This window comes from Melitaea cinxia, chromosome 19 (genome assembly GCF_905220565.1).
Source record: "Melitaea cinxia chromosome 19, ilMelCinx1.1, whole genome shotgun sequence".
NCBI classification, from domain to species: Eukaryota; Metazoa; Arthropoda; class Insecta; order Lepidoptera; family Nymphalidae; genus Melitaea; species Melitaea cinxia.
This window is the reverse complement of record NC_059412.1, coordinates 14,965,609-14,985,950: the sequence shown is the minus strand read 5'-3', so window position 1 is coordinate 14,985,950 and position 20,342 is coordinate 14,965,609. Positions and strand designations below refer to the sequence as shown.

The 20,342-nt window shown below is 35.7% G+C and overlaps 1 protein-coding gene across 1 annotated transcript in view; it reads left to right on the top strand.

Moving 5' to 3' along the window:
* Positions 1-1,359, top strand: part of LOC123662810 (neuropeptides capa receptor-like) — an 86,304-nt gene extending 84,945 nt beyond the window's left edge. The window contains exon 7 of the mRNA XM_045597606.1: positions 1,032-1,359. Coding sequence (XP_045453562.1) covers positions 1,032-1,359 — 328 coding nt within the window. The remainder of the gene's footprint in view (positions 1-1,031) is intronic.
* The last annotated feature ends 18,983 nt before the right edge of the window (positions 1,360-20,342 follow it).

Genomic DNA, 20,342 nt, shown 5'->3' with positions numbered 1-20,342 from the left:
AAAGTAGTGAGCTATCTATACATATAAATGAATGTTTGTCTGTATGTCCTTTATAGAATAGTAAACTATGCATTTGATCACGTCATGATTTTCAGCGAAAGTGTGGCATGAGCCCACAAAGGTTTCTGCGTTAGTACGACCAATAAAAAAAAGCGTAGCAACGCGCACAAGGTACAGCTAGTTTCTTACAGTATAAATACTTTTATGAGTAAATTTTAATAAATCAAGAGTGTTAAAGAGTGAGATGAACAATTTAAAAGGGTAGCAAAAATATATCGATGAAATATCCAAATAATGGTTACAATTATTTTTATTATTTATTAGCTTTTTAAACACGGTTCCGCTTTCGTATAAATATAGCCTATGTCAGTAATAACGTAGCCTCCCTCTGGTCGAAAAAGCTTTTAAAATCAGTCTAGTAGATTTTGAGTTTCCATTATAAACAGACATAACATCTTTAATCTTTATAATACAACATACGATACAGACTTATATTTTATTTACTACGCCCCAACTTGATGATAAATCCCTATTTCGAGTACAAAGGTATAAAAGAATCTTTTGATCCGAACGAGATCTCTATTCAAACACAACACGGATTCATTATTCAAATCTTAAAAGGTGCTTCTAAGTGCTGTAAATGCTTTCTAAAAGTCATTATAATCGAGATGTATGTTGGACAATACATGCTTGATAAGGAAATTGTTAGCTCGGTGTGATGCAAAGCTTTGGAAAATATGCAATTTCATGAAAATGTGAATAGTATAATTTTGCAATTATAACCTTTTGTTCACCAGCGCCTCATTATAAAATACTTAGAAAATATGCTCTTGATAACATTTCAAATTGTTAGTCAGTCAATTAGTCAGATCAGCCTATTACAGTCCATCGCTAGACATAGGCCTCCCTAAGTTCGCGTCAGGTATCCCGGTTTTCCGCAATCCTCTTCCAGCCTACAGCAGCATTGTTACGTAGATCGTCGGTCCAGCGGGAAAATTTTAAGACATGAAATTTGATCATTTTGTTTGCAGGTATCGCATTGCGTTTAAAGAAACACTTTGCTGCCGAGAAGTTCGTCGCAAGAAGAGTAGGTACAGAGATCAGTCCAGCGTTAGAGAAACTATGGTCAACCATACATCAGATGGCTCCCATTTAGTTCGTGTTAGGTCCCATAGTCACGATCGCAGGAATCGAAGTGAATACCGAACGAGAAGAAACAGCTTCTGCAGTTCTGACACCACCAGCATTTACAGCGATAGATGGAGGGACAACAACAGAAGACCCAAGGGCATCTGGAGTAAGAACAACAACGAAACCGTTCTTATGCTAAAGGATTATAAATATGATTGTGAATTGTAGATTTAAGCTGGTAACTTAGTTTATTTTATTGAATTAGATAAGATTGGCGATAAGGTACACTTGTATTTCGCGATTAATTTTATTGAAAGAATTTTTTTATAAGACTAAGTGTACGATTTAATAAGGGCTGAGTATATACAATATTCAAAATTTTTAATGTCACAACCCAAGCCACATTATATGTGGAAGGAGTTTTCATATCTGCTAACACATATAAAACCTCTTTATTCTGTTTCCGATTGTTATCAAGCAGTCGGACAAGAATCATTGCTAGTCTATATAGTGATTAATGTCAACTGCATTTTGTATTTATTTTTTTTTAAAACATGGCGGATAAGGTATTACGTGATTTTAGAAAAAAGTTCTTAAATTTGTACTCAATATTTGTGTTTTTAGTGTAAGGTTTCTCTATATTATTGATTTTGGTTTTTTGTTAAAGTCTTAAAAAAAATCGAAAATGAAAATTAAATGCAAAAGCTAATTTAAATTTGTTTTAAATGAAATAAAATAAAAAAATGCAGGAGTACAAACTATTAAATAATTGACAATCTAGTATAAATTAATATTGACTATATTATTATTATTTTAAGGACAACGAGATGATTGCTTAAATCTGTCGCCCATAAAGTATGGAATATTACCAAGAGGAAACCCGCTTTTTTAATGTATTATTTATAAGTATATATTTTGATAACAAAAATAAAAATCGTTCAAATACACCAGACGGTTAAGTTGGAGTTTTGAAAGTATAAAATGCTTAATAATTTATTTTGAACCAGAATCATTAATCATGTAGTTACAAATATTATTATCGTGACAATTTTCAGCAATCAACTCGCGATCTTTAAAAAATATAGATTTTTGTACATCGTACCGTTTAATTTAATAAGAATATGTAAAGTTAAAAGTATCTTAATGTGTAAAGAGAAATAAATATTTAATAATGTTAATGTGTTTATCTATATCGTGTTCGATACTAATCAACTGAGGTAGGGCACAGCAGGAATTTCTTGCTCAAAATATGGAGCAGCCCGACTGGGGTTACCTTACAGAAGATCACAGCTAAATAATACTGCTTTCATGCAGTATTGTGTTCCTGTTGGTGAGTAAGGTGACCAGAGCTCCTGGGGAGGATTGGGGATTGGGTCGGCAACGCGCTTGCGATGCTTGTGGTGTTGCAGGCGTCTATAAGCTACGGTAATCTCTTAGCCGTACGCTTGTTTGCCGAACTAGTGATTTAAAAAAAAAACTAATCTTGCTTCCAAGTTAAGTAAACTCTATTGTATGACGTTCAATAATTTTCTGTCGAGTTGTTGTCCTAGTAACATACCGTCTTTGATGTCAAAATTACTGGTAAAATTAGTATTAGGTTGCGTTGCTTCCTGTTGTTGAATCAAACTGGAAAACAAAATATCTTTATTCAAAATGACTTTAATACCACCTTGTAATTGACATGTTACAATTTTTTTTTTGATTGTCGTTAAAAGTGAAGCTACCACTGATTCAAATTGTGGATTCTGCTGACAAGAGCCGGCAAGAAACTCCGCAGTTACTCTTTAAAAAAAACTAAACAGTGTTTAAATACAAAGTTAAAGAAATAATTAATTTTTTTTTTGTGTGAGCTGATTTTTTATACCACACCAGAAACGCCTAGTGTCACAACCACCCTGGTGTAGTGGTGCGAGTAGCCGCCTAAATTACCAACGGTTTGCGGGTTCGATTCCAGTTAGGGATGGATATTTGTATTTGTACAAATATTTCTTTCCGGCTTGGGTGTCTATCCTTGTGGGTCTCCCCACCGTGTTTCGGAGAGCACGATAAGCCGTCGGTCCCGGTCGTTACGATAAACACCTGATAGCGATCGTAACTCATAGTAGGGAACATATCCGCCGACTCGCAGTGAAGTAGCATGGTGGATTAGGCTCTAATCCTTCTCCTACATGGAGAAAGAGGGCTAAGCAGTCGAATATTACAGGCTGAATGCGATGAAATAAACGCCTTGGTCCCAACCTCCATGTCAACCCAGTCTAAATCATAATTTATACCTATTAAATTTGTGTAGAATTATTTTCATATAAAAAACTTAACTTGTTTTGACGAGACCATCTTTCATAACTTTTGTGTTTTTCAGAGTATTCTATTCTTGAGCTCATCTGCCAGAAGTCAACTACTAATAGTTCACTATCAAACCCATTATTCGCTAAATAACCTACAACTTACACGTGATTTGGCTCATGTTGTTTAAGTAAAGCCGAGACAATGTTTGTGTTAAACTTTCATATTTGAGTATTGCTGATTGATTGTTGATTTAAAACAGATAAACTTTAATACTAAAATAACAACAGCTTATGGTCTAAATATGAAATTCTGAAATTTTTACTGGTGTATGAAATCATAATGCCCTAAAAAATAAACATACTCATCTTCGAAGTCATACCCGGTACGTATAAAGCAAATCAACCTGTAAATCCATCACCAGCGGACCAAAGTTCAAAGTTTTAGAGTCAAAGTCAAAAGTTATAGAAAATTAAGATTTTCTAGAATTATCTTAAAAGAAAAAAATAATTAAATTATCTTATTTTTCCATTTTCCTCTAGCTTGCACGTCACGTATACTTAACATAAGATGAGTAGAATTTACTAAAAAGAGAACTTCAAGTAATTTCCGTAAAATTGTTCTTTATATTGCTTGCTTTGTACCTCAAAGGGGATTAAATATTTTAAGAAGGCTTACATTCTTTCTGAACGATGCGATGCGAAGCCTATGGCTTTGTAGCGCGAATTCGTAAAGTGTTTTAAGGCTGTTGCATACATAACGTGTTTTTGTCCAGACGGAACGTGACGTGACATTTTGGAAATATCATTTCATATAAAAAATGTAAGCGAAAGAGCATTTGCCACGAGAGCACGAACGGGGCAGGAACGTGAAGTGCGCGGGAAAAAAATTATCGTCAGCGAAGAAGCTCGTCCCGCCTCGCGCGTGCCTCGTCTCGTCCGTGATTCCGCTATGTATGCAACGTCACTCCGTTCGTTTCGGAGAGCTAAAGTAAGAAGCACGTGCACGTTCACCTACTGTTAATGAGTTACTGTCACGGTGCGTGTGAATTAAAAATCCCCCGTCAATGTTAACTAACCATGTTCCATCCTCGCAGTAGCGTAGCGTTTCTTGTCGTCCAAGGTCCATCGAAATGTATTGTGAATTTTTAGTAATAACTTAGTTTTTTTTTGTTAAATGAAATAATAGAATTGAATGTGATGTCAATTTTTGTATATATCATATGACATGTATTTAATACGACAACGACACTAACGCATTAGGATAATATCCTGTAATGTTAGATGTATGATGGAATAAATAAATAAATAAATAAATAAATAAATGTAAAAATTTGCCTGTACTGTGTGGCTACGGTACTAAAGAATTTAGCCACCCCCTCTCTTCCCGTGGGTGTCGTAAGAGGCGACTAAGGGATAACACAGTTCTGATACCACCTTGGAACTTGGAAAGCCGACCGGTGGCGGGATAATCATCCAACTGCTGGCTTTGAAATACACAGGCCGAAGACGGGCAGCAGTCACCATGGCATCCCCCACGCTACGCCACTGCGTCCTCGTCCCATCCACGCTCTAACTCCATCGCGTACACGTTATGTATGCGTAATTACGTAAATTGTTACTGATTTATCCATGAGAGACGTATAAACTAAACTATTTATATAGTCCTTGGCAGAGCAATAGAATCAAAACAGTCCAATTTAGAGCTTTTATCTGTCTGTTTGTATGTTAGTTCCATTATTACACTACCCATGCAATACGATCCTGGAGATCTAATTAAAAATCCGGCGTGGGATGTAGGTATCTTAATAGCTATAAGTAGATTTTTTATATTACTTTTAACATTTTACTTTAATCCAAAAAAAAAAAAATAATAATAACACACATAATAAGCCAAGCAGACAGGATCGCGGGTTTTAGGTGGAAATTAAAAAAAATTGTTAACATAATTTGCCAAAGAGACAACGTTACACAAAATTTATAGTTAGTTTTTTCTAAAACAAAAGTAGCCTAAATTACTAATTACTACATCAGCTATGCCAGTGAAAGTCCCATCAAAATTGGTCCAGCCGTTTCGGAGATTAGCCGGAACAGACAGACAGACAGACAAAAATTGTAAAAAATGTTATTTTTGTATATGTACCGTGTATACATCCATATGCATTTAGTAAAAAGCGGTTATTTTAATATTACAAGCAGACACTCCAATTTTATTTATTTGTATAGATTAAGCACAAGTTAAAAATGGAAAATGGGAGACGGATTTGGTTCCTAGATCGCCTACTCGTTAAAAAAAGGCAATTCTGACAAATAATAATATTTTAAATTTTATAAGGGTGATGTATAGGGCTGAAATTTGTTTTTCAGTGTAAAAGCCCTTACAATGATACAAAAATTAAAATGAGTGTAGATCCCGTTATATTAAGTGACGTTTAATAAAAATTGTACTAAAATTTACTTCAAACGAAAACAACAATATATGTACAAAATAAAAAAATTGTGGTCATTTACCTAAATTGAATGAAATCATACCCCTTTGTGAGAGTAAACGACACGAGAGCCAGCTGCGGAATATTGTTTTCCATAACATTTTTTTTTAAAGTTTGTATCAAGCGCCTGTGGTAAATGCAGCAGTGAAATATCTAAAATATTTTGTTTCCAAACCCATTACATATTAAATTTATTATTAGTAAATTATAATTAATTAGACGTGACAATTGTTCGATGTGAGAAACAAGAGTGACTTAAAATTAAAGAAGCATCGTTCAGTCGGCTTCGGGTTGTGTTGCATTCTTCGTGTTGAGTCGTTTTCACAAGATGCCCAGGTGCGATGCTCAGGTGCGATGCCCGGGTGGGAAAGTTTCAACAAGCTCCGGCTAACGATTCGAGTCGTGGGAATGTTTCGGAGTAAACTCCGGTCAGCAAATTCTGGCCTAGAGCGTTTCGTAACACACTTTTAAATAAAATACCTTAATTTTAACACTTTTTGAATATCATATCAAAAATCGACCGTTCCAGCGGGGATCGAACCTACATCTCCGACTGACCGTGTCGGTGCTCTACCAATTAAGCTATAGAACGATATACCCGCTAGATCGAAATTTTTGATATTAGCGATTAAGCGAACCGTGGCGCCGTCTATAGTTATTAATATATTGTTATTGCCTTAATTTATTTATTTATTTATTTATGTTTATTAGGAAGACATACAGTTTTGATAGTACAGTGACAGAGAAAGTAAATAGAGAAGTGACATATATTTACAAGTGAAGCTCCAATCCTTATCCTTCTCCTACATGGAGAAAAGAGGCCTACGCCCAAGAGTGAGATATTACAGGCTGAAACGTTTATATTTGTCATTATTATGTGAAGACGTGTTAACATAAGAATAGAACAAATAATAGCAATATGATATATTGACATACAAATTTCAACTTTTAAGAACTTATTATATATATTATTTATTTAACTCATTATCGTGAGAGTTTAAGAGAAAAAAAATCGGTTATTATTTAATTCTACGTCCAGGAACAAAAAACTGAGGTAGAGCACAGCAGGAATTTCCTGCTAAAAATCTGGAGCAACCCGACTGAGATAGTACCTCGACCTTACAGAAGAATACAGCTAAATAGTAGTGCTTTCAAGCAGTGTTGTGTTCCTGTTGGTGAGTTAGGTGACCAGAGCTCCTGGGGGGGGGGGGATTTGGTTGGCAACGCGCTTGCGATGCTTCTGGTGTTGCAGGCGTCTATAAGCTACGGTAATCTCTTACCATCAGGTGAGCCGTACGCTTGTTTACCGAACTAGTGATATATAAAAAAATACGGGCTTGTACACGACAACACCTCAAACTAATATTATTCAAAAGGTAAAGGTATCAACATAACCAGTTAGTACTCTGTAAAGGCAAAGCTTGTTCCTAACCATTTGACGTTCTATTGTAAAGATCAGATTGAATAAGTTCGCAATATATATTCATATCCGTAGAAAATACATTCACAATTCAGTAGCATGAAATCACAAAGAAAACCCAAATCCAACAAAAGAACCACAACCAGCAATAGTCAAGCCGAAGTCAAAGCTAGCCAAAGCAACTAGCAAAAGCAAAGCAATCACAAGTGAAGATCTCCTCACTACATACAGTATTAGTTATGTAGTAGTGTAACAGTTCTCTCTAATAGTAATAACTTTGTTTTTACAAACGCAAATGTATAAAAAAAAAAAAAAAAACGGAGTAAGGTATAACGACATTCACACATTTTTTAAAATCATCATCAAACATGAGAAAGATTTTTCTTTTTGGCCAACTTTTTAGCTTCCTGCAGAAGAGGTTTGTTAGAACGTGTCAGGTTCATTAAAGTACCCACTAGAGCTATTGCCAGCAAAGCTAATATCCCCACATTTGAGTTTTAATCTTTTGGCTAACGCCAAAAATTCATCCTTCTTCCAACGCGACAGAAACTTAATAACTATCGGTTTGATTTGACGATTTTCACTTTTACTACGAGCAACTCCGGTAACAAAATGAATATCTGTAGAAGGATTCAATTGATAATCAGTACAATCTGAGAATGTTTTTAAAATTCCCATTAGGTTTTCGTTCTTCCTCTCGTGTGTACCATAAACTTCAATATTTCAATATTTGATCTACGTGACCGTTGTTCACGGCTATTATTTTCAGTTTCCAAAGTATCAATCCTTTTCTTTAAAGTGTTCAATTCAGTAGAATTTATTTCTTTTTCTAATCCAATGACTTTATTATTATGCTCATAGTACTTCGAAATGATATAAAACACAGATTGTTTGAAAGTGATAATATCGTCCACAATAAGTTGTAGAAGTGTTGACACCATATTGCTAATCTACCCTTCCACTTTGCAATTTCATTAGCTATAAATTCTTAATACCCTCAAACGGAATGGTCATATCGTAATCGCTTGTCGCAATCTCAGGTAACCGACACAGAGATGAACCGCCTATTTTCGTGTTTATATTCTCATTGTGACATCTTGAGGAGGCTAAGCCACGTACAGGTGTATTATCTGAATTAAGGCGACGGTCACGGTCAAATACACATACATGACAGATGCATTCTCTCATATACTCCGGCGACAATTATTTGCTTCTGTCGGAAGGACATTTAATATGATAGGTATCCTTCACTGCTTAATTGATACGATCAGTGGCTTGCACTGCCATTGATTTGCAACAAGCGTATTTCAAATTGCGTATTCAATTTTCAAATTTACAATAACTTAAAAAAAAACCACAGATTGAATATGTAAAAATTGTCTCGATGTTTGACTGGGATAAAAACTCGGACTAAATCTATTGAACTAGCCTTTTATTGCAACACATAAGCCAGTGCGTTAGCTTTATATTACAGCAAATTTGGGAAAACCTTGTTCCATATAATGTTTTGTAACATTGAAGTTTATTACTTATGTTTAGCAGGATTTATACAGATTACAAAAAAATAAAATAAAAAATTCAACGCTTATTACCTATTTGCCGAAATCGTACCTTTTTACGACTTTCAGTGTTCGAAAATAACTGTTATATCTGAATATTATCTGATTCAACTTGTAGTAAGTCTTGTATGTAATCAAAGTTCTCTTATTTTTCTGTTCTCTGCATTTTAAGAATCGCATTCAGCCTGTAATATCCCACTGCTGGGCATAGGCCTCTTTCTCCTATAGGAAAAGGATTGGAGCTTAATCCACCACGCTTCTTTACTGCGGGTTGGCGAATATTTTCCTCCTCAGTGTCAGTTTCTCTTCGCGATTTATCTGTATTTGACGCAATTTTGCTGAAACTCGTTCCTTGAAATTTGCAATATTATGGGAACTGTAATGTTTCGTGAGCTATTTTCGTCTAATGATTTCAATATACTCATCACAGTCATCATCATCACAGCAGCCCTTCGCAGTCCACTACTGGACATAGGCTTCCACAAATTCGTGCTAAAAATGGCATGAACTTGTGTGTTTTGTGTTGGTAACCGCAAGGCTGGATTTGTCGCACCGAAGACGCTGCTGCCCATCTTCGGTCTGTGTATTTCAAGGCCAGCAGTTGGATGGTTAGCCCGCTATCGGTCGGTTTTTTAAGTTCCAAGATGGTAGTGGAAAGTTCCAAGGTGGTAGGGGAACTGTGTTATCCCTTAGTCGCCTCTTACGACACCCGCGTGAAGAGACGGGTGGCTATATTCTTTACAGTCGTAACCACACAGCATATTATGTCCTTAATATACATTAAGGCTTCATATAAACCAAACGACACGACTATGAGACATATTAGTAAACAAAATGAATGTGCCGTACCACTAAAGACATGAATACAAACATTTAGTGTTATCTGTACTAACACAATAAAGCTGAAAAGTGTTGTTTAAACGCATTTATTTCAGGAACTAGTGGTGTAAATTGAAAAATACTTTTTGTACTGGAAAGCCTATTTACTGAAGAAGGCTATGGGCTTTTTAATCCAAGTTAACAGTTAAGACGTATAAAACCGCATGGCACGGCTTATAGGAGTAATAATTGTGTTTGCTCGCAAACGAAAAAAAAGAAAACCGACTTCAATTACATCGACGAGTAATACAACGTAGGTCGACGAAACAATAGTCAAGTAACTACGCGTTATCAAAGATTACTCAAAAAGTATTTATCAGATCTCAATAAAATTTATATGTGACCACATGACAAACACCAGCTTTCGATTAAATTAAAAATTATTAAAATCGGTACACCCAGTAAAAAGTTATTGCAGATTTTCAAGAGTTTCCCTCGATTTCTCTAGGATTCCATCATTAGATCCTGGTTTCCTTATCATGGTACTAAACTAGGGATATCTTCTTTCCAACAAAAAAAGAATTATCAAAATCGGTACACCCAGTAAAAAGTTATTGCGGATTTTCAAGAGTTTTCCTCGATTTCTCTGGGATCCCATCATCAGATCCTGGTTTCCTTATCATGGTACTAAACTAGGGATATCCCCTTTTCAACAAAAAAAGAATTATCAAAATCGGTACATCCAATAGATAATTATGTGGTATAATACAACGTAGGTCGACGAAAAAAGCGTCAAGTAAAAACGCATTATTAAATATAACTCGAAAAGTCGTTGTTAGATCTCAAATAAATTTAAATGGGACCAATTGATACACACCACCTTTCGATTGAAACAAAATTTGTCGAGATCGGTCTACCCGGTCAAAAGACATACATAAAAAAAAAATACAGTCGAATTGAGAACCTCCTCCTTTTTTGGAAGTCGGTTAAAAAGTCACATTAAAATAAGGTAAATTCGCTCAAGCTGACATTTTGTCAATTCATTTTTGCGAATAAAGCTCTCTTGTAGGCTTAAATGAACGTATTTCAGATTCCGCTAGCATCTGTCACTATACGCGGACATGATTAGAATTTGAATGCTTATTTAATGAAATTCATAACGTTTTTAAAATTGTACGTATAAAAAATAACGAGACTATCAGTAAAAAGATACGTGAAAACCTTACAGCGTTGAAAATATATAAACAATTGGAGTTTGTTATTACATTTTAATAAAAATATAATATTTTTGAAACCTTCACTTTGCTTCTAACGTGCAGCATAGATTCGATTCTATTCCGCCATTTTGATTTTAAAAAATTTGAATGCATACAGTAATACGATGTCACAAAGATCATAACTAACACAAGTTTAATTGATCATTACATAGTATAAAACAAAGTCACTTTCTGCTGTCTGTATTTTTAGATTTTTAAAACTACTTTCGATGCAGTTTTCGGATTTTGATACAGTTTTCTTTTGTAAATAGAGTGATTGATCCAGGGGAAGTTTTATATGTATAATACATGCATAATATAGTAGAGGAACACTGATAGTTATAGAGTTTTCTAACGTGATGTCGTAAATAAACATATTTTTTGTGCTTACATTGCAAATATGTATTTTATATTTTATATTTAGTATAAGCATTGCATTCGTGCGAAGTCGAGGCGTGTCGCTAGTATAAAACAAACAAATAGAAACATTAAAATTTTATTAATCTTTTGATTAAACTGTAGCCAAGAATTTATATGCGATATTTTACCTCTAATCACAGTAGCACGGACCGACAGCCAGCCGTTAATCATACACATTTTTTAAATCATCAAGTTAGACGCCACACCTGGTGTTGAGTAATTACCCATGGAACAGAACCATGGCCACAGGTGCTCGGTTGGCTTAAATAGAATTATGAAGTGATATATGGACAACAGAAAAGTAGAATGCGGGACAGAGAATTCTACCTCAGCTGTTTATTTATATCCACCCAAATTTTGGTTTTACGTTTTATTCTCAATGAGGCAGTTATTGTACATAGTCACTTATTTAAAAAAAAATACTACATTCATATCAACATTACGAAACTTACGAATTTGTAATATTCAGTCAAATGTAATGGTAGAAGTATTTAATCTTTTCAAAAATAGACTTCAATAATAATTGATAATACATAAAAATATAATATTAATCATAACATTATTATTATTTTATTCTTAATATGAAAGAGATAATTATCAATCGAGCAAAAATAATTAAATTAATAACATGAATTTGAAAATTTTTACACCTTCTACACCACAGTATCTACAGGCCAACATCAGCTTCAAAGTTATACAATACAACACGATACAAAAATACTTTATCGTACATGCATACACGTTCGCATTCATCGCATACATCGAAATTAATAAAGAAATATTTGTACAAATAGAAATATCTATCCCGAGCGGAAATCGAACCAGAAAATCGTCGGTGTTTTAGGTGACTCATACCACTACACCAGAGCGGTTGTTTATTACACACTAAGATTGTTTATTGTACACTAGGAGAGGAAATTTTCACATCGAGAAGGAAAACATAAACATGTACAGAAGGCGGTCTTATCGCTGAAAGAGCGATCTCTTCCAGACTACCTCAAGCATGAAAAAGACATGACAGAGAATTAGACGGCGTGGAGTTGTATATATGTCTGTACACATATATATAAACATGTAATCATACACATAAATATACTTGCATGTACATATTACATGTATATTAGTTAGTCGGTCAGTCAGTTTAGCCTGTTGCAGTCCACAGCTGGACACGACTTGCCCAAAAACAGTTCTGAGAACATTTCTGGCCTCCACACATGTATATATGTAATTATACATATATTTCTGGTTTGGCGGCAACAATCTATACATTTATATGTTATAACATAACGTCTTGCTGATTATTTATATGTCTCGCTGTAGCGGCACGCCATGCGGCTAAAAAAGATTATGGCGGTCCGCAGCCACGTATAAATATACGACGGCTTTATAAGTCCACTGAATAAATCACTAAACGAGCGATAAACGACTCTACGATTAGCGGCACAGAGCTCACATCGGCGCTTCATAGTCAATCGTTAATTCCACGTACAGCAAGCCTTAATTAATGGCTCTCTAGTCGATACCCATCTGTGACCGATAGATATAAGGTTAAATATATATATGCAAACTATTTCTTAATATTAGAAATCAATAAAATTGTCTTGTGTAACAATTTTAGGTTATATTCAACGACGACGCGTTGGCGCAACGGTCACAACACTGGTTTGTGGCTGTTGTGCTGCCGGTTGCGGGTTCGATGACATGACAAACATTTGTATTGGCCATGCAGATTTGTCGTGGTCTGGGTGTTTGTGCAGTCACTGTGGGTCTCCCAACCATGATGATGCCTCGGAGAGCACGTTATGCCGTCGATCCTGGATGTTATCATGTACACCTGATAGCGATCGTTACTCATAGTAGGAAATATATTCGCCAACCGGCATTGGAGCAGCGTAGTGGATTAAGCTCTGATCCTTCTCCTACATGAGGAAAGAAGCCTATGCCCAGTAGTGGGATATTACAGGCTGAAGCGTGTATGTCGATATAAAAGACGAAATTAAAATATTGTAAAAATTATGCTTTAATATTAAATTGAGCGAAGTAAGAGCGCTTATACAAGCACTCCGCTATAACAAAATGGATTGGCACAATTAATTTAATTTACGAATAACTTGAAAAGGGTCCAAGAGATCAAAGAGTGTCCTTCAACATAAAGTAGAATTAAATCATTTCTTATTAAAATAAGTTCGTTGTTTTTTATCTAAATGTGCATTTTTTTCTAGTGACATATCACTGGTTCTAGCTTTTTTGCTGTTTCTGCTGGTTTTGGCTTTGAAATGCACAGACCGACTCTGCGTTTTGCTGAAGAGTGTCCTAGGCGACACAGTGTCTGTTTGACACTGTCTAAATCGTCTGCAATAGACGGACCAAGGCATAAGACACAGGTCGAAGACGGGCAGCAGCGTCTCTGGTGTGACAAAGTCAGCCTTGCGGTCACCAACCCGTTACTGAAATATCTGATATTATTCATTTTAATTTAAGGTTCTGAGCTGTAGCTGTGGTACTATTTTCATATTTAATTTTCGTTTTGTGTAATTACCAGTATATACTCAAATGACAATAGGCTGTGTGGCTACGGCAGTAAAGAATATAGCCAAGTGTAGTGTGTTGCCCAGCGTGGTGACTATGGGCAATACACATGAGTTGGCGCCATTTTTGACGCGAAATTGTGGTGGCCTATGTCCAGCTGTGGACTGTGATAGGCTGAACTGATGAATTAAACTACTACTGTTAATACTTTATATATTACAACATCAACACAAAAATGAATTACTCAATTGGAACTCATAGTCCCTGAGATAAGCGCGTTTAAACAAACAAATTTTTAGCTTTATAACATTAGTATAGATAATTGTTACTAAGACTAATTATTGGCTCTACATGCAGAGAATTAAAAAAAAATTTAATAAATAGATAGGCTTACGTTTGACCACTATTCCACCTGACGTTAGTGAGAATGGGGTCTAGGATGGAGCACGCTTACATAGAAGTAGCCTATTCACTCGCGACTTAAAGACCCCCAGATTGTAGCTGGATAGCGGAATACAGGCCTAAAGAAGATCAGAAAGTAAAATTCCAGAATGTAAACTGTGTAATTAAAAGTACATCCAATGTCATTTAGCGGATTCTTCTTGATACCGTAATATCTACTAACAAAAAGACGACAATTCAGACAAATATTATAACACATTTGCTGTACATCAACGACCTGCTCAAACCCGGAATCTTTGGGTATGCAGATGACAGCACCGTTGTCGAGCGTTACGTGTCCAACGCACGAGCGAGTGGGTCTGAGATCCAATCGCTGAGGGAAGCTATGATTCAGCGTCTGAACTTGTCCCTTAAAGCTGTCTCCGATTGGGGTGACGCAAACCTGGTCAAGTTCAACGCCTCTAAGACCCAGGCGTGTCTTTTTTCGGCAAAGCGGAGTCCTTTCCATCTGACTCCCTCTTTCCGAGGTGTACCCGTGCCCATAACCGGCCGCCTAGAGCTTCTTGGCGTTACTTTGTCATCCACCCTCAATTTCGGCTCTTACATAGAGACAAAAGCTCAAACAGCTGCCAGAAAACTGGGCGTCCTCTCGAAGGTGAGACAGTACTTCACTCCGGAACAGCTTCTAAATTTATATCAAGCGCAAGTTCGATCATGCATGGAGTACTGCTCTCATCTTTGGGATGGCTCAGCCAAGTACCAGCTGGAGCTTCTCGAGTCGATCGAGAGACGAGCCAGGAGGCTCATCGGTGATGATGCACTGGTCGCTGCAAAGCTGCAAAGCTTGCATCATCGACGGAGGGTCGCCGGCCTGTCGGTATTTTATCGGATACACTTCGGAGAGTGTGCGCAGGAACTCCATAACCTGATTCCCCCTACCCCCTTCCATCATCGTACAACCAGACGCTCCGCGTTACGCCACCCTTATATGGTTGACATTCCCCTTATACGCACTAAGCGATTCGCTAGTACATTCTTGATCCGTACAGCCAAAGAATGGAACTCTCTACCAGCGTCTGTGTTTCCAGAAAATTATAACCTGGGGATCTTTAAGTCGCGAGTGAATAGATTACTTCTAGGTAAGCGTGCTCCATCTTAGACCGCATTTTCACTTATCATCAGGTGAAATAGTGGTCAAACGCAAGCCTATCATTGTATAAAAAAAAAAAAAAAAAAAAAAAAATAACATAATTTTTACTTATTTATCATCTATCTATATCTATATATTATACATATAATGAATGTTTGCCTCTATGTCCATTGAGTATGTCACAATCTTCAGCAAAGTGTTGTGCAAGAGCCCACAAGGGTCTGAGTTGGTACGACAAAAACAAAGCGGAGCAACGTGCGCAGAGTACAGCTATTATTATTATTAAAACTGTTTTTATAAGTTTTATCCTAAATATCTTTCATACACAAACATCGGCTCTTACATACAAATTATTAGAAATAAACGTTGTGTATTAGTTTCTGTCGAAACAAAGTTTTATATTTACGTAAAAAGCATTCCAACGGGTCGGATCTATGAAATTCAATATTACACGAGTCCTTGATGTTTTCCAAGTACATATTCTCCATGGAATTCCCCGTGGGGACACAATCGACGGTATCTCTAACGTTTCCTTGTGTTACACTTTTAATAATGTAGACATCCCTCGAGCAATTCGACAAACAAAATATTATTTACAAGCTTAGTAAATAGAAAATCTCAGAAATGTTTTCTTTTACTTGCTATAATAGTGACGATAGTTTATTATAATTTTTTATCAGTTCTGTTATTATATTTGTATCTATAACTGGCCATAACTATAGTAAGTAGTGTTTAGGTCTGAGATAAAGTTTCTGCGTATTTTATATAGAAATTCAAGGTAAGATTTTACAAAATTTATTTATATTAATTATAATATATAATTATGTATCATTTTGTTCAATAAGCTCAAATCGAATTCACTCAATTTCTGTTGCGTAGCTAAAGATGATTGTGGTCGGGCGTTGTCGAGATGAAAGACATTTTCTTTTGATCAATTCTGGCCGCATATTCTCATTTTTTTTCTTGTATAACTAGTTCGGCAAACAAGCGTAAGCTCACCTGATGGCAAGCGATTACCGTACCTTATAGATGCCTGCAACACCAGAAGCATTGCAAGCACGTTGCCAACCCAATTCCCCCCGTGGCACCTTACTCACCAACAGGAACACAATACTGCTTGAAAACAGTATTATTTCGCTGTAATCTTCTGTAAGGTCGAGGTACTACCAGTCGGGCTGCTCCATATTTTGAGCAGGAAATTCCTGCTGTGCTCTACCTCAGTTATCATAAGTCTCATCAGGTGCTGAGAGTAGAAATCCGAATCGATGAATTTGCTCGGCAGTAAAAACTCATAACGACTTTTGCCCTTACAATCCCACCATACACTCAACATCACCTTGCGTGTCAACCCTGGTTTCGCGATAGTCTATTCAGCTTGATCGATCTTTGATTTCTCTTTCGTACATTTTTATCGTAGGTGATCATTTTTCATCACTAACTAACTCTTCGAAAATGACTCGATATCATTATGTCTTAAGAGTGAATCGCAAATGAGTCACAGTTTGTTAGGTTTCTTTCAGTGAGTTCTTATTGCATCCGTGTATCGATCTTTTTTGTGTAGCCAGCATTTTTCAAATGGTCAATCATCAGAACTTCAGCTATATCGTAACTACTCAAGTTTTGATCTAGCTCCACTTTTCCAAAAAGGTCGCCATTTTATCCGTAACTGGGCAACTATGGCAAAAAATTCCGACTAAAAAAGCTTAAACCAATTTTGTACTACTGCTGCGGCCACAACTACTGAAACTAATTTTAAATAACTTCAAAAAGAGGAGGAAGTTCTCAAGTCGACTGTTTTTTTATGTATTTTAAATAATAACTATTTTAAGGTGTACCATTGATGATAATTCTTGTTTTAATCGAATGCTGGCGTATTTGTATCATGTGGTTACACTTAAACTTGATTGAGATCTTGATTTAGTCGATTATTTTCTCGCCCATCTACTTTGTATTACTTATCGATGTCAATTAAGTTTTGTTGTTTTTTTTAATAAATATTTCATAATTAGGCAAAAGTACATTAGGCCTTATTTCTTAGGTATATAAATTAAGGCTACGCTTTACGTATTCAGCCTATAACATCCCTTTGTTGGCAGTGGCGGACTAAGCTCGTCAGAGGCCCGGGGCGGCAAAGCTGAATGAGGCCCCCCAGCTTTAAAAAGGTGTAGTTTTTATGTTTATTTCGTTAAAATCTGACAAATGTTCAACAACTTCAACGTATTCGAGGCGTTGGCGCAGTGGTCACAGCACTGGCTGTTGCGCTAGCGGTCGCGGGTTCGATCCCCGCACATGACAAACATTTGTATTGGCCATACAGGTGTTTGCCGTGGTCTGGGTGTTTGAGCAGTTCTTGTGGGTCTCCACACCGTGCCTCGGAGAGCACGTTAAGCCGTCGGTCGCGGTTGTTATCATATACACGTGATAGCGATCGTTACTCGTAGTAGGGAATATATCCGCCAACCTGCATTAGAACAGCGTGGTGGATTAAGCTCTGATCCTTCTCCTACATGGGGAAAGAGGCCTATGCCCAGTAGTGGGATATTACAGGCTGAAGCGTAGTCATTTATTTATATCGTTACCCCATTAACACAAAAATGTGTTTAATGGTTACAAAAAGTATACAATGTATTTAAAATTGTAACTAAAACATCCTCAGTGACAGAGAGCCACAAGTCAGTTTATAAACAGCTCTGTGGGCGAATCGCAGCGGAAATTTAATTTTGTAATGGAGTCGTTTCACACTGACCTAGTTTATAAGCGCGTTTTTGATGTCACTGGAGGATCAGTGTTCAAGCAGGCCTCTATGTTCCTTAATGTCTATGTTTTATATGTATATTTTAAAACCCTGATCTCAAAATTTTACTTGTATAAACATAAACAAAAGTAAAATATCGTACTTTTTGAGACTTTGCGAAGTTTGTGCGAGTGTATGTGTGTGTCTGCGTGTGATTTTAATAAAAGGTAATTTTTATATTAATAAATATTTAATATTGTAAGGTTGTTTGTACCTTGTACCTAGACCTTATCTACTGAATATCACAGCTAAATAATATTACCTTCATGTACTGTGTTCCCGCGGGAAGAAAGGTGACCAGAGCTCCTGAGGAGGATTAAGGATAGGTTCGGCAACACGGCTTGCGATGCTTCTAGTGTTGCAAAAGTGACGGTAATTGCTTACCAGCAGGTGAGCGGTTAGTTTATTTGCCGATTAATTTATAATGAATAAAATAATTTTTAGTAGCTTTAGTAGCCTGTATAATCCCTTATCTAATATATATACCTCAAGGTCCGCAATCAATCAGGCTCAAGTGCCTAACAACGGTCAATGTAACGGCAACAAATTGTTATTAGATCGACGTCAACCTGAGCTTGTTTTAAATTACAACACTATTGTGTCAAAAGTTTGTGATAGAGTAGAGATAATGTTGGAATTTTTTTTAAGGTTATACTTCTTTCGCGTTAGGGAAAAATGATGAGTGCAAACTTTTACTATGTGCGCGCTCACCATCACAAAAAACCGACACCCTGAAGCTAGCTAGTCAACGAAGAAGAAGTTAGCAACTTGAAGCCAATAAGTATAACTTCTTACTTGCGTACATGAGTAAGTACACACACACACACACACACACACACACACTTATTTATTTTTGTTATTTTTTTTAATTAATATTATGACTGATATATTAATGTAGATATTTCCTATCAAGGAAAGATACAAAGATAATCCACAGATAAAGATCTCATTGATTTGTCTAACTATCAAAAATGAATTGGCAAAATGTATGTTCGCACCTTACGACCTAACGACTGACCTTTTTATTATGACTGTTATTGTAAGCACAAGCTTTGTTTATAAAAAAAAATAACAAATTGCGGTTTAAGTTTGCGCGGTTAATTAATCATTACAATTTACAGTTTATTAAATTATAACAAAATGTAGTAAAGGAAATTTATTAAATTTATTAATATACTTATAAAAAAATATATTATAATAAGCATGTGTTCGTCTGAAGCATCCTAAAGCAACTAACTAGACAGCATGCATCTGCCTTGTGCGCCACGTGGGTATTAATTAAAACTTCTATTCGTTTACTAAACTATGCGCTGGCGAAATTTTAACTTTTAATATATATTTGTATGTACCTTATAAGATAATGGGAAAATTTTGCATTTCAAAGAACATATGATCCTAATGACAAGTTAGAAAGATGTACTCAGATCTAGAACTGCTATTTTCAACCTATTCTATTCTCGTTCGATTTTGAATGGAAAGCTAAAAGAAATATTTAATTTTAATTTTATGTATAGGAATTGGTAAATAGCTTTAAATGTCGTTTCTTTGTTTTTTCAGGTAGGTTAAGGGTTTTTATAATTAATTTTTTATCATAATGTATAAAGAAAAATTGAATAATAAAAAAAAATCTTTGTTTTTACAGGGCAACACATTGTATAGTTTTCCGATTCCAATTTTAAGTAATTAACTAATGTCTTATATATACATACTTTTATATCAAGGCAAAATTGCGAGATATATAAAACTCCAAAATATTCTGAAAATATTTTAAATTTCAGGAGTAGCCCAGCAGTGGAAAGTTACCGGCTGAATCGTGGTCTTTCTAGAAGTATGCTTACATCTATCGTCAACGTATAATAAATATTTTGATAAACTAGTTCTAATTAATTATTGATTGAATATAGCCTTACTGTCCTGTTAGCGATATTGCTGATTGCGAAACTTTTCAGTTTTTAGTATTTATGTTAACTAACAAGATTTTCATAAGCCCTGGTGGACGTATTCACGAGTTGTTCGTGATTCGTTGATTGTTCGTGTTCTGAATAACACATTGAATGATAGTTAATAGTTATGGATTCTTATAATTTCATT